We start from the raw sequence: 15110 nt of genomic DNA, 5'->3' as shown, positions 1-15110 counted from the left end.
GGCTTCGGTGCCACATAAGGATATTAGGGCTTCCTGTATCACTCAGCTAATGGTTTCCAGGAACCCCCGCTACGATGCTTTCAACTCACGACAGCTCAGAGATGATAAAAGTGAGCAGTAATTAGATTTCATGCTTACACTATGCAAATAGAAATCAGTCAATGCTTACATCAGCGGAACTCTTCAAAGAAGTTCTATAGAGTCAGTAAGTCGCAGCGTATGCCATATTGAATTTGTCTTGAATGAAAACGAGACTGTGAGAGTAGATGTACAGTGCATTCAGTACTGTATGTTGTACTGTTGTGTTTTTCAGACTAAATTAGTTTTTCCACTTATATCCAAAGAACAGAAATTCTTGAAAACATGAGTTGTGAAAATTAAAGGAATAGGACCTTAAAATATAATAAAATAGTATATAAATAAATAGTTGTGTACTCAATTTTCTGAAGTGTATATGTGACTAATGGGACTATTCTGCAATTACCTAAAGTATTGTATTGTTCTGCAAAGGCAGATACTTTCCTATCAGCCATTAAAAAAACTGAATAAAGGCTGAGAATAATTATAAATGATTTATTTTACCATCTCTACTTTCCTGCTAATTTATCACTTTCTACATCAGGGATCTGTTTTAATAAAAAAAAAAATAATAATAATATAAAAATTTTTTTAATGAAAATTATAGAATTTTTAATTGTTTGTTTTACTTATTTACTGTTTACTTATTTTATTCTCAAAACAATCCCCATTTATGCACTAAAAGGGTCATGATGCGGGTCTCGTCAATGGTTTGGCTTTCCATTCAGCACACAACTGAATAAAACAGGCTGCATGGCTATGGTAAATGATTACTGCAAGAGTTAAATTAATATACAGGTGTGACTCGCAAGGGAAATCGAGAGCTAGTGAGAGCGTATTCCCATGCATGGTTGCACAAAATAAGTATAACATTAGGCGGAATATTTCCATGTTGGCATAAATCGTTTGGAATAATCTTTTATTATCATATCTTAAAGGGCACTTACTATGCCCCTTTTCACAAGATGTCATTTAAATCTTCGACATCCCCAAAATATGTCTGTGAAGTTTCAGCTCAAAATACCCTACAGATAATTTACTATACCATGTTGAAAATGCCCATTTTTGGATGGAAATAAAAACAAGCTGTTTTAAATGCAAATGAGCTGGTGCTCCCCACCCCGTATCCAGATTAGGGCAGAGTTTTGACAGCTCCGCTTCGTATAACTAGACATCATAAGCAATATGACTGACAGTGAAAATTAGTGTTATTCAGCCTTATATGTTTGAACCTGGAGCCTCCGTCAGAAGTAACAACTTTGAGAATGAACCAGGAAGTTTCCGAATGGTTATTTGATAAATGTATTTATTTGTTGTAGAGTTTTTTTCAGCAGTTTTGCAACGATGGATGAGCAACACACACACACACACACACACACACACACATACTGTTACAACATTCACTATGCGCTATAACGAAACAACACACAAACAAACATGTTCGTTAACAGTCGTGGGCGGGGCCTGTACAACGTGATGTCACTTTGTACAGAATCTGCTAACGGCTTGTTCTGAGACAGTGTTTATTATTAATGGGGATTAAAAAATAAGGACTGGGTGGATTTTTATCGTTATAGGGTGGTTGTGTACACACACTGCCAACACACATTTATGTTCAAACACCATGTAAAAGTGAATTTTGCATAATAGGTCTCCTTTAAAATAAGCAGTGAATTTGTTTTTATATTAATATTTGAAAAACTTATCCACCAAATCAAATGGAGTAACCCTAAGAAAATGGATTGATATTTGTGACTCAAAAATATTTCAAATGATATTTGAAAAAAAAAAAAAATCCTTGAAAAATATTTTTAAAAACTTTTTTGAAGCGTTTGATTAAAATGCCTACACTCACTCGTATTAAAGGTTCAAGGAAAGTATTTTAATACCTTTAACCTGACATTTCTAAAGTCTTTCAATAAATATCTTTTTATAGAAAATTATATAAATGTTTTTTTATTGTTATTAAAAAAAATTATGAATCCAACATGGACACAAACATTATATTTCTATGAACGTGACACATTTTTTTAACTGGATTTTTTTAATTATTTCTGATTTTCATTAGCATAGACAACTTTATTTATCAATGACCCTCATGTCAAATTAAGTGCACCCAAATTTTTTTTTATAAATAATAACTAAATTCTGTCATTATTTACACTATCATTCCAAACCTGTGACTTTCTTTATTCCACCTTGGAAACTCAAAAGGAGATTTTCTCACAATGTACGCACATGGGGCAAGCTCTAAACATTTTGATCTGTTTCTCACACAAGGTTATCATATTGCTTCAGAACAATTGGAGTATTGAGTACAAATCATATAGACAACTTTTATGATACAAAATTTCTCCTTTTTTGTTCCACGGAAGAAAGTCATGATAAATGATTGATTGCAATTTCATCAACCATTCCTTTTAAATTATGTACTGAAAATCAATAAAAGTAATCCTTGAAAGCAAGGATAGTCCACACATAGTCTTAACCATTACTGAACATGCAGTGGTTAAAGATCTGGCCTGATATGCCAAAGGTCCAAAGGTCAAACCCTGGAAGACGTGACATGAATGAATAACCATGTGTTGCATAGAAATGTTTATGCTCTAATTGCATTACAAATGAGGACATTCTTGGAAGTTGTACAGATTCACTTGGGAGACTCCTTGATGTGTTTGATTCGTTGTGAATACATACAGTATGTGTGTATATTAATCTTTGTTTTCTTCAATTTGTTGTTTGCTGAATTTGACTGTCCCCTCCTCTTCTGGCATCCAAGCCTCAAGCGGTTTCTCTCTCTTCTCTTGCACACTCCTCCTCTACTGATAGCTATTCTCAAGGTGACTCTTAACATCTGGGAAAATTTATGGCGTGTGAGGTAATTTATTCAGGGCGAGGATGTGTGGGGAATGCTGCTTCATTGTCACCCCCTCTATGAAGAATATCAATTATTGTGTGTGTGTGTGGCTCTCTGTCTCTTGGCATAGAGAACAATCATGAAATTAACATGTGATGAGATGACAGAAGATCACCAGGGTGCCTCTCAAATCCAATGCATCAGAACGAGAGTTTAAAAATGCCACACAGGTTAATTGATGAAACTTCTGGTAAATTGACAGCATGCCACTTTATGAAGGCATTGAGTTGCCACTGTGCTCATTCATAGAGGCACAGCACACTGTACTCTGTATAATTTTAATAGATGGATGTTATGGCTCCCATTAGTGTAAATTACACAATATATCATTATTATACTAGGTGGTTCTCATCTATTTATTTATTTGTTTTTACCCAGATTTTACTTTGGACATCATGTGGTGACCCAAAACAGTACCAAAATTGTTTATCATACCAAAGTAAAAATAAATGTCCTTAAAACTATTTATGTATATTTCTTTGACCTTGCAGAGTTTTATTATATTTTCAAGGTTTTTTTTAGATGAAGGCATGTCACGCAATTTGGCCATGGTGGTATCTGCCTAATTTTGGGTGACGATCAACCAGTTAAGAATCACTTTTACATGGGCCAGAGAATGGGTAACAACAGTACCTTCAGATATGAATGTATTTACATTCCTCATATTTTGCATATTATTTTGCTTAAAGTTGCTGTATGTTATTTTAGTCATTCCAAACTTATTATAAACACTTGCAACCTCATTGTAAAATTTTTGTCGACAATTTTTTATTGTTGACGTTGTTCATAACGGCGACTAATCGTTTCAGCTCTAAAAGCAACATGCCAAAAACGTTTTTAGTTATTTGCCTTTGCTGGTCTTTCTGTCTTCTTGCCTCAGACCTTTTTCACTTCTTCGGCAGCTACTGAATCTCCTGTTGTTTCTGCTTCTAAAGCACGATAAAAAGTGTTTTCCAATGTATTCTTTTTGCTCTTTACATCTCCAGACAACACTGCGCTAAGCATAGCCAAACGTAGCTACATAGGCTCAAAGATTTGCTTCTTCGAGGTTTCGTGAAACACCGTGGACCATGTCATTTCAACATGGCGAAACACATTCAAAGGGTGACCCGCTCCATGTATAATTAAAACACTTTTTATAGAAAACTATTATGAGTAGTCTTCATCTCATGTATGTGTACACCATTCAGAACGCTCTTCACAAAAACACAATTCATTTGTTAATGTGTAAAACTTTTTAAATTAGCCCCAAATGAATACTGAATGCACCTTTAAGCAACTTCAAAACAACATGCTAATAACACTAAGGGGTGCATTTTTCCAAAAGCATGCTACTAGCATAGTTAAAAATGTTGGTGTCACAAAGTTGTTTGGTTGAACTACAGCTCTCAACACTTTACAGCAATTGAAAAAAAAAACAACATGCTAAAAAAAACTCTAAACACTTTATCTACTGCGAAGCAACATGCTAAAATACATTCTGAACACTTTATAAACTGCAAAGCAACCGGTCAAAAACACTCAGAACACTTATGGGGCTTTTCCACTGCACAGTACAACTTGACTTTTGGGGGTTTTCCACAGTGGATAGTACCTGATACTTTTTTTAGTACCACCTCGGTCGAGCTTCCAAGCGAGCCGAGCCGATACTAAATGTGACGTCAAAATCCTGCAGATCACTGATTGGTCAGAGATAATCTTCACTACCAGCGTCACTGGAATTCCGACACGCGACATCAACCCGCTAAAGTTAGCAACAGCTGTTAGATAACAGTATCATTTGTTCATGCGACTTTCGAATTGTGAAAAAATAAATGGCTGTGCACAAAACCACGCCGTGGTCAATAAACGAGGTGCAGACGGTCCACTCGTTAGCGATGAGCGTAACAAAAAAGTCTCTCAGGAAGTGTCTCAGCTGTTGGCCGCACACGGCTACCACCGGACCTACCAACAGTGTAGGGAAAAGTTAAAAAACTTAAGTGACTACAGGACCATCAAGGAAAATTGGAAGTGGTTTGCTATCTAAACCGGCAAGCAATGGGAGGGAGAGCGCCCTGGACAGGCGTTGATAAACGATGGAGGATGTTACGTTTTGTTACGTTAACTCTATACTCTGCTTGAAAGCTTCACTTTATTTAGGTGACCAGCTACTGAAAGCTTGCTTCTAATACAACCAGGACAATTAAAATCACCATGCAACAACTGCTTTATGCAGCACAATGAGCTAGTAGCTAACAGCTAGCGGTCGTGTTATTGTTTTGGTCAGTTTGTGTCGTGTTTAAGATGATGTCACTGCAGTAGAGGTGGCGCAACTATGACGACCAGCCTATAATCACTGTTTTGGTCAGTTTGTGTCGTGTTTAAGATGATGTCACGGCAGTAGAGGCGGCGCAACTATGACTACCAGCCTATAATCACACCCACGCTGAGATGGCACTAAACTGCAGTGGAAAAGCAAGCTCAGAAACATAAAGCGAGTAGAGTTGAGGCGAGTCGAACCGTAACATGCAGTGGTAAAGTGCCATTATACAACCACAATGCAACATGCTAAAAAATGATTGCAACCCTTGAGCAACCTTAAAGCATCTCAATAAAAAAGACCCGCAACCACAAAACAACATGCTCAGAGGTACATTTCACAAAAGTATTGTTACCAACATAATTCAAAGATTTGTTGTTTCTCAAAACTATAGTTGTAACAAACATTCTCAAACAGCATTGCAGAGTTGTGTGGTTGGAACTACAGCTCTCAACACCTCATAGCAATTGCAAAACAACATGCAAAAAACCTCTAAACACTTTAGCAATCGCGAACCCTTACAAAAATCTAAACTAGCCGCAAACTTGCAAATTTTCATCTTGTAATTTTCACAGGCAAATGAGCTTGAGATTCACCGCAAATGTTTGCCAGAAGTTTGCATGTCTTCGCTGGTAGTGGTGAACCTCTTAAAACCTCTTAGAACACCCTAGCATAGTGGTGGCATGTTTTGCACATGCAAGTTCCACTCACATTATTTGAACAAAATCTTCTCATGCTTTAATCTGTCCAGTTTTTGACATTTTGTTCACTATCCCAGCTGCTCATCTTATATGAGAGATATCCATTTGAGTGACCAACAGAGACAGACCTCCCTATGGGAGCCAGACCCATCTGCAATCCCATAATATTGGATGGTGAAGATCAGATGCCATCATGGTCCACAATCTGCTGTTGCCCCTGTCCTTCCATTCACACCAGCTTTACTGCCCATGTGCCACCTAATCATGAGCTGGCCAAGATGTCATGGCATCTGCCCACAAAATCGAGGCTCATGCCAATCCCCACAGAGAGGGCAGTGCCTATAGTTTGCAGCCTGGGGTCTGTAAGCACCTGGGTGAATGCCAGTCAGATTGTGGATGAGGCTTTAACTATAGTATCTGAGTCTGGCTTATACAGACAATTTTTTGTTTTAAAGAAACACCTCTACATATAGAGCAATCCAAATGGGCTGTGCCAACAAAGAAACGTTGTAATGCATATAGAGTAAGAGAGTTTGGTTCAGAAACCAGTATATGTCAAGGTGCGTTTATACACAACAATTTGAAGCAGCAAGAGCAGCGATGTGGGCATGTCCAATGTGATAAAGTTGAGAAAAGTTCAGTAATGCAGAAGAGTAGTGACACAATGTGGAAACTACTAACTGAAGTGAAGACATTGGATATACATGTACATCTGTCCTGGGTATGATACTGTAGTCGAGTGCAGGAAGTTCATGTTACTTTGAACAATTTTCCTGCATTGATTTGTGGTACTGTATTGGTTTGCACCATTTAATTCGCCGGACAATTTGACATTACATTTACTTATATTTACATTTGTGATCAAAAGCTATGGCTAGTTGTGCAGCCGGCCAATAACGCTAGGGCAAGCAGCGGTACGAATACATGCTATGACCAACAATTCAACCACTTATTGTCTTGCAGTGATAAAATCATTGGCCAATTTAATTTACAGAGACAAATAAGCCATTTATAGCTTGATTTCCCTGAAAAGAGTCCAGGAAACTGCAACTGGAAATACAGTTTTGACTCTTGATTACGGTAGATTGTTCGTAACATTGTAGCATTCACTCTCTATACAATAGAATTTAGCCTTCATTGACATCCTTAATTTTACTGCATTATCTGTCTTGTCAAAAAACCCAGCCTTTCTTATTAGACACAGTTAAATAAGGCCTCTTAAATCCATTATTCACCCCAATGCAGTTGTGAAAAATGATTGCTGATATAGGCTTAAAAATGGATCGCCCCTCTAAAGAACAAATCAGTCTCAAGCTTTGATAAATCTAATCTTTGAAGGGCTTTAAATAATAATGTAGTTTGTTTCCGTCAGAGGTTAGATGTTAAAGTGCCCCCATGCTTACATAGACACTTTAAAGAGACGGTTCGCCCAAAAATCTGACATCATTTACTGTACTTACCTTCATGTCATTCCAAACCTGTATGACTGACTTCTGTTGTACACATAATTATGTTTGGCTGAATGTCAGCATGACAGGCTCAGTCACCATTCACTTTTATTGCACCTTTTTCCCCATAACATCCTTTTGTGTTCTACAGAACAAAGTCTAGCAGATTTGTAACTGTGTGAGTAAATGTCAACTTATTTGATTGAACTATCCCTTTAATCCTTCCTGATCTTCAGCCATGCCCACTCTTCCCTAAAACTCCTTAAAACCTATTTGAACCACTGTACAATTTCAGATGAAAAAGATCCATCCATCACGCTCTAGTTATCACAATACGCTTTTGGCTGTCTCTCTCGTGCATGCACATTCATGAGCTTCAAAGTCATCTAACTAGTCATTCCGGAGTCCACATCTGTCTGCCAATATCCGATTATTTATGCTGTGGCTCAGACAAACACCATTATTGGGAAGCATAGATCGGAGTGTGGAAATGAGAAGATAAAGCCTCCAGAGGGTTCTCTTTACCAATTGCATTCTCTCTTTGAGATGAAACAATAAATCTTCTGATTGGGAAGTTGGCGGATGACAATTGTCCGATAACAATGCCTGGGAGAATGAATTGCGTGTATTCACAGTGCAAATCTCCTTTAATGAAAAGCCCATGCCGTCAGCAGCTTTGAATGACAGTGTAACATACGCTATACCTGACATTCAGTGTTTTTTTACATAGTTGTTTTTTTGTAGTCAAAGTTTTTGTCTTTAGATGAAAGTGTCTTTTAAATGTAACCTATATTTAAAATTGTAGTCCATTCAGCTAAAATGGCATTTCATTTTAGTTGATGTAAACCATATTTTTGTTACGTTATCGTAAATGAAAAAAAAAAAAGACTTTCGTCAATTAACTCTTCCGTCAGTAATTTCATTGACAACATTAACACTGCTTTCTCCCGCCACCAACCCTCCATGCCCATACACCAAGGTACTGCTGGAAGGAGAATTCAAGGTTTCATTCTTCATTCAGATGCCTTGTCTTCATGGTCACCACGTGCCTTTGTTACTTTTCCATCTTGTTCCATCTCAAGGGGACTAAATGAAGAAGGGTTTGATGCTATAGGTCGATACCGTGTCCCTGCTGATTGGCACAGTGCCCAGATGTGCATCATCCTAAGCCAGCGTGATTAAACATACTATTCCCCAGGGTCAATCAGCCCATTCGTCCACCCTTTATTATACTGACCTTTGCACTTTTTAAGGTGCAGAGCTGGAGCCCTGCCAGTCCTCCTGGGGCCCTCAAGAAGAGCTGAGACCATAGCAGTGGATAACGGGACAAGATGAATGTTAGCAACCCACAACACATCTTAAACACATAGGAAGGTGAGAGAGATTAAACTCCTCTTTGGAATCCTGCAACCACTCTGAGTCAGCATTTAACTTACTCAACTTGCGCCGACTACGCCATGGGCTGCTCCAAAAATAGGGGGTCAGCAAATAAAAGACCAGTGCTTAGCGTTACACTGTTTGTTTAAAGGAATAATGGATGACAAGTTCCAAAAGTGACAAAGCACTGTAAAAGTAGTCCATAGGAATCTTCTAAAGCCATAAAATAGCTTTGTTTGAGTTACATACCAAAATTGAAGTCGTTATCTAAATTTCGCTTGCTCATATTCAAGCATGGTGCAATTGGTCAAGTTTTTTTTGGGTGACTATTAGTTACTGATTTCCATTAGGTGGTGCAGATTTTGCAGATGTAATAATACCTTGCAATTTTGTAAGTGTGAATTTTAATGCTTTTGCCACTGTGCAGAGGGAATCAAGAGTGAAATTGTATTCATGAGACATTTTTCCTTGGTCAGAATTAATCTCAGCCTATATTTATGTGGCTATATAGCTGTCTAGACTCCAAGAACGTAACATTGAGGAGGAGTAGAAAAAAAAAGATTTAGTGTCTATAACATAGTTCTCCAGTCACATGATTAACAGTTAATTGCATTGCAAAATGAATGAGATCTCAAAAAGCTTTACATTTCTAAGCTAGTTTTTGAAGCGTTCTTTTTTTGGGAGTAGATTTGTAAAACCATGCCATTTTTCACACAGTTATTAAGCACTGATGCCATTAATCTGTCATTGTTCTACTGGAAATCAGATTTACACATTTCCTACATTGCAGCTTGACTAACTCACTCAAGAATCCTCATTACTTCAAAGGAGATGAGATAGCACCTTATGTTGATCACAGAAGGCCTTTTGGGACATTGCCTCTGCAAGGTGTTTGATCTTCTTATATTCCACTTGTTTGGTACAACACAACAAGATAATTGATGACTTGAACGTGCTGCTATGTTTCATGAATTGTTTCCACTTTAGCTAAAGTCACAGACAGGAACAACAACAGTCTTTTCCAATTGGCCCTCAGGCCATTTCATCATTTATTAAACAGTGAAATAGCTGTGGAACTACCGGCGAATCACTTTGCTTTTGCATCATTCTTAAAATCAGAACTGAATTGAATTGGTGATGTAATGAATTTCAACAATGAATCATGGCTTTCTCAAACCCCTGGATTTATAAAATTCTTGGAAGACATTTTTTTGTGGATGTTAGAAAACTCTCCAGTTTAGCAGAATCCAGATTTGGATTAAACCGTCCTGATTTAAAGCTGCCTTGAGACATGCTACATCTGATTGTTTGCAAAGAGTGAATGTAATCGGTATAATGGCATTTAAAAACAGTTTGAATAATAATCAATAGATTATATATTAAGAACAGTTAAATATCAATTTAACTCTTATTTTTTCAAGGTACACTTAAATAAGTCTCCACAGTTATCACTTGTACATTCCCCCTGTTCCATCCCTGTTGTCATATTGTATTATTGCACTGAGATTGTATTATTCCACCTCTAGTCCTCCGTCAAATTTTTTGCTTGATTCTCTATAGCAGTTTCCAGTGTTTTTCCCTCACGGTTTGAGATACACTGTCTTTGAGTCTGGAGATCTCTCCATGAACTTCACACCTCAGACTCCAGACTCGACACCCTACCCCAGGGCCTTGGGGCGTAAGGGCTATGAACGTTCCGTGCCACCAGAACCTGTCTGCGGTCCCTACGAAGGGAAGAAACTGGCACAGTGTTCATTGACTCCTCATTTGATCGCCCAGCCCCATCAATAGCGGTGCTCTGGTACAGTACATGTCTGCTTCCTAACCGGGGTTCCAGGGCAGCATTATCTGGGCAATGGTTGGTGCAGGAAAACAGGTGGCACATGTCTTTGGAGTGCTCATGAAAATAAGTGGGCCCCTGCGGTAGAGGACTCAAGTACACAGGCAGGTCCCTGTATGAGTTCAAATATGTTGAGTATTGTCCTTGCACTAGTGTGGAAGAAGAACGACGCATGGCCGCCGCATTTTGTAGAATCGCTTCCCGGTATGAAGGAAGGCGGATGGACTTTGAGTACTTGACCTTCTGGGGCTTGTATGGGTAGGAGCCCATGTGGGCTGGATCTAGATAGGCTGGCTCTACCGCCATGTTGTAGCGAAGGTTATTACCAGCACTTCCATGCATCTTTGAATGCTTGGGATTCGTCACTACTACTCGAGGGAACAGGTCGGGCATGTTGATGCAACCGGTAGAAGATGCAGAGGTGGAGGGATTCTCATCCAACTGTCGGATCCTGTCTCCACCCCAAGTGGACCTGAGAAAAGAGGCACGGCGATTTGGTTTGTCCTTGCCCAGTAGAGGAACATCTTCCATGTCCGGTTCTAGGTACAACTTTGTGCAGGAGTTGCAGCTTGTATTCGATCTCTGGTAGTGGCTTCGCATGCAAGGTGTAGTATGGGAATGGTTCTCCACAAGGTGGTTGCTTTTAAGCTCAGCTAGACAAGACTGAGGAACATCATAGTCATCTCTCCGGCGAGTTTCTGGAGATGCTGCTACATAGCTGTGGGATCTCTTTTTCCGACCCAGGCCTGCCATGTATTGTTTATGGCTTCTAGAAGTTTCCTGGTGTTCCACAAAGATGTCCGGTATCTGAAAATCATGGTAAGAGATGTAGCGAGAGGTAGGGTGGTGACAGGACTGATCTATGAACACATGGGGTTTTGGGGCTGTTGGAGGTGGAGGGTCTCTTATCGCAATATGGGGACTGCTGAGGCTAGATATGGGTAGAGTTCGTTCGTAAATATGGTGGTGGCTTGTGCGTGCAGGGAGAGTGTATCGCAGCGAGGTAGGCCGTGTTCCCACGTGAGGCTTCTCTAGCAAGTGCTGAGTGGTGTTATCTATATTATGAGGGTAGGGGGAGTGGTTGCCTGTAACACTGGAGATGCAGGGCAGGCGACTGTGGCTAAAGTCAGTTCCTATGAGGCAGGTAGGAAGACTTGGTCTTGCTGCCTCCGGATCTCGTCGACTCCAGTTCTCTATGGTCTTAGTGGCATTGTCCAGGGAGTTATCCACTCTTGCGGATGAAACAATGTCCTTTGCGGTTTGGAGCATCTTCAGCATGTTGGCTTGAGTGTAACTTGTAGTGACATCTGGGTTCTGCATGTTCCCTTTACGGTCTACGTCCTCCACACCGTTGAAGCAGCTGTAGATACCCTTTAAGAAGCAAAATAGAAAATGAGTTTGGCAAAAAAGCATCTTGAAATGCATTAATCTAAAACGTTCTTTGTTGAAGCAGTAGCAATTGCAAGACTGATTTTTTACAAGTTTAATTGACTTTGCATTATTGTCTTCACCTCATATGACCATAAAAATTCCATCTATTGTGAAAATTCTTAAACAATTGGCATAAATTCTGCAATGACCTAGGTCAGGGGTGGGCAATGGGGGGCATATGTATATATGACTTATGGGACTATACTGTACTGCAATTGATTAAAGAATTGTATTGCTCTACAAAGGTAGATAATTATGTCAGATGTTAATACGAGTGGATTGTCTCTCTCCATGTGGAATGTGAATGGATTGGGGTGCCCCATAAAAAGAAAGAAGGTAAATTCTTTTCTAAAACGTAAGAAATATTATATTGTGTTTTCATCAAGAAACTTTCCCTGTAGGAAGCTGAAAATTTGGGGAAGATATGGGGTGTACATGTTTTCTTTATTGCTGGCTCAAGTAAGAGCAGGGGAGTCAATACATTGATAAGAAAACATCTACAATTAAAATGTCTCTATCAGATGATAAATTAGGAAGAGTCATTATTGTTTTAGCAGAAATTCATGGGCAAATGTTGAATTTGGCTAATATTTACGCACCTAACGTTGATGAACAGGGCTTTGGGGATGTGGCAAGCCACTGGCACCCCTCATAATATAATAATGGGAGGAGACTTTAATCTTTTGATGGACTCAGTCCTTGATCATAGTAAATTTTTCATCAATCCACAAGTTTTTTTAAAGAATATTTTTTTTTAATTGATCTAAGTCCCTAATTTCATCTGTTGTGGATTGCTCAATTGGAAACATCTTAGTCTCAGATCATGCCCTGGTGAGTTTAGAGGTGTTGCCACATACAGAGACAAATAAATCATATAGTTGGCACTTTAATGTATCCCTTTTGCAAAATCCTGAAGCGGTTCTTAGGGGTCGGATCATAAAGTGTGCCTCATTCATCAAAAAGTCCAAAGCATGAGAACTCGTGAAGTTGGAAGGGAATATTAAAAGTGCAGAGGCAGAGATAGAGCGCCGAATGTTGTCAGATGGCATCAAAGAATCAACCCGATTGAAATACAGATATAATGCTATTTTGTCATGGAAGGTGGAGTTTTGGCTATTCAGGGCAAGACAGTCATACTTTGAGTCGGGGATAAAGCAGGGAAGCTTTTGGCAAGATATTTAAAGCAGAGAGATTTTTCTTCCATTCCCTCAGTGAAATCTGCTGGTGGTGAAATATTTACCTCGGCTATTGATAGTAATAATGCTTTTAAAGAATTCTATCTTGATCTTTATATTTCCACATCTTTGTCTACTGATGAAGATATTAGAATCTATTTTATTGTGGAACCATTAGAACTTCCTAAACTGACAGCTGAGCAAAAAAATTATCTTGATTCAGAGATAATCTTGGAGGAGCTTGACGAGATAATTAAGGCCTTGCCTACAGGCAAGTCTCTGGGGCCAGATATCTTTGTCACTGAATTTCTTAGATCTTATGCTACAGAACTGGCTCCACTTTTGCTAGAAGTTTATACGGAATCATTAAAGAATGGAAAGCTTCTGCCAACCATGATACAAGCCCGGATCAGTCTGATACTTAAAAAGGACAAAGATCAAAGCGAGTGTAAGAGTTACAGTACCATCCAATTTCCCTGATCCAGCTAGACGTTTAAATATTGTCAAAAATTCTGGCTAACCAAATAATACAATTATGACATCTCTTATACATATAGATCAGGTGGATTTATTCGAGGCTGCAGCTCTTCTGATAACATTAGGTGTTTCATCAATATCATGTGGTCAGTGGCGAATGATCAGACTCTGGTCGCTGCCATCTCACTTGACGCCGAAAAGGCGTTTGATATGGTAGAATGGGATTATCTTTTTAAGATTTTGGAAATATATGGGTTCAGGAATACTTTTATTGGATGGATTAAGTTACTTTATAAACACACAGTAGCGGTGGTACAAACAAATTGATTAATTTCAGATTATTTTGCTCTGGATAGGGGCCCCCGGCTGAGTCGCCCTCTTTCCCATTATTGTTCTGTCTTGCCCTGGAACCCTTAGCAGCTGCGATAGGAAAGGAAGGAAGATGATTTTCCATGGGTGGTGGCGGGAGATGTGGCACATAAGCTTTTGCTGTAGGCAGATTATATTTTATTACTTGTCTCTGACCCCACTAGATCTATGCCTTGCCTCTACAGAATTATTCATTCCTTTTCTAAATTCTCAGGATACGGAGTCAATTGGTCTAAATTCGAAACTGCCCAGTAACTGCTTTTCAGCCGGGCGACTTCTAGTGGCCCAAAAAGGGCATGCTGCAGTCTCTCCCTGTAGTGTAGATGTTCCCCTCACTTATTTCAAGCAATTTGACAGCATAGCAAAGCCCTTAATTTGGAATGGTAAATGTCCCAGATTACATTTCAATAAGTTACATAGGCCAATTGACAAAGGTGGGCTAGGCCTACCTAAGATTTAATTTTATTATTATGCATTCTGTCTCAGACATTTGGCTCATTAGTTGCTTTTACCTGAGAGAACCCCTCCCTGGTTTTGTATTGAATAGAAAGTTCTTGCCTCTATTTTACAATTGCAAAGCCTTTCTATCAAAATAACTGGAGAAGTTAAGTTACACCCCGTTATTTTGCATTTGCACTTGGTATGGACAAAAGTCCAGTGTTTAATTCAGACATAGTGGGGGTTAAATATTGAATCTGTTTGTATATGTTTTTCTTTTCTTTTTTTAATAGATGAATCAATTAAAAAAGTATCATAAAAAAAGAAGAAAATAATAATAATAATAATAAATATATTCGTCTCTCGCCTGCTTTTGCTTAGTCAATGATTACCTCTCAGAGTGCCAAGATCTATTTTTGGATTTATTCAAGTTCATCAATGAGAAGGTTTACTGGCAAACTTAGTAGCACCAAACAGCCTTAAGGATGGACATGGAGTGGCCGTCTAAACACTTTGAGCAGAATATCGTACTAGAGATCGCTCATTTTGTTCAAAGGGGA

At 38.8% G+C, this 15110-nt stretch overlaps 1 protein-coding gene across 1 annotated transcript in view; it reads right to left on the bottom strand.

The window, feature by feature from the left end:
- Positions 1 to 9780: 9780 nt before the first annotated feature.
- Positions 9781 to 15110, bottom strand: part of LOC127653396 (glutamate receptor ionotropic, NMDA 2C-like) — a 116806-nt gene continuing 111476 nt past the window's right edge. The window contains exon 14 of the mRNA XM_052140069.1: positions 9781 to 12031. Coding sequence (XP_051996029.1) covers positions 10451 to 12031 — 1581 coding nt within the window. The 3' untranslated portion in view covers positions 9781 to 10450. The remainder of the gene's footprint in view (positions 12032 to 15110) is intronic.

Source organism: Xyrauchen texanus, chromosome 12, assembly GCF_025860055.1.
Source record: "Xyrauchen texanus isolate HMW12.3.18 chromosome 12, RBS_HiC_50CHRs, whole genome shotgun sequence".
Classification (NCBI taxonomy): Eukaryota; Metazoa; Chordata; class Actinopteri; order Cypriniformes; family Catostomidae; genus Xyrauchen; species Xyrauchen texanus.
Note: the sequence above shows the minus strand (reverse complement) of the source record. Positions and strands in the feature narration are given on the sequence as shown.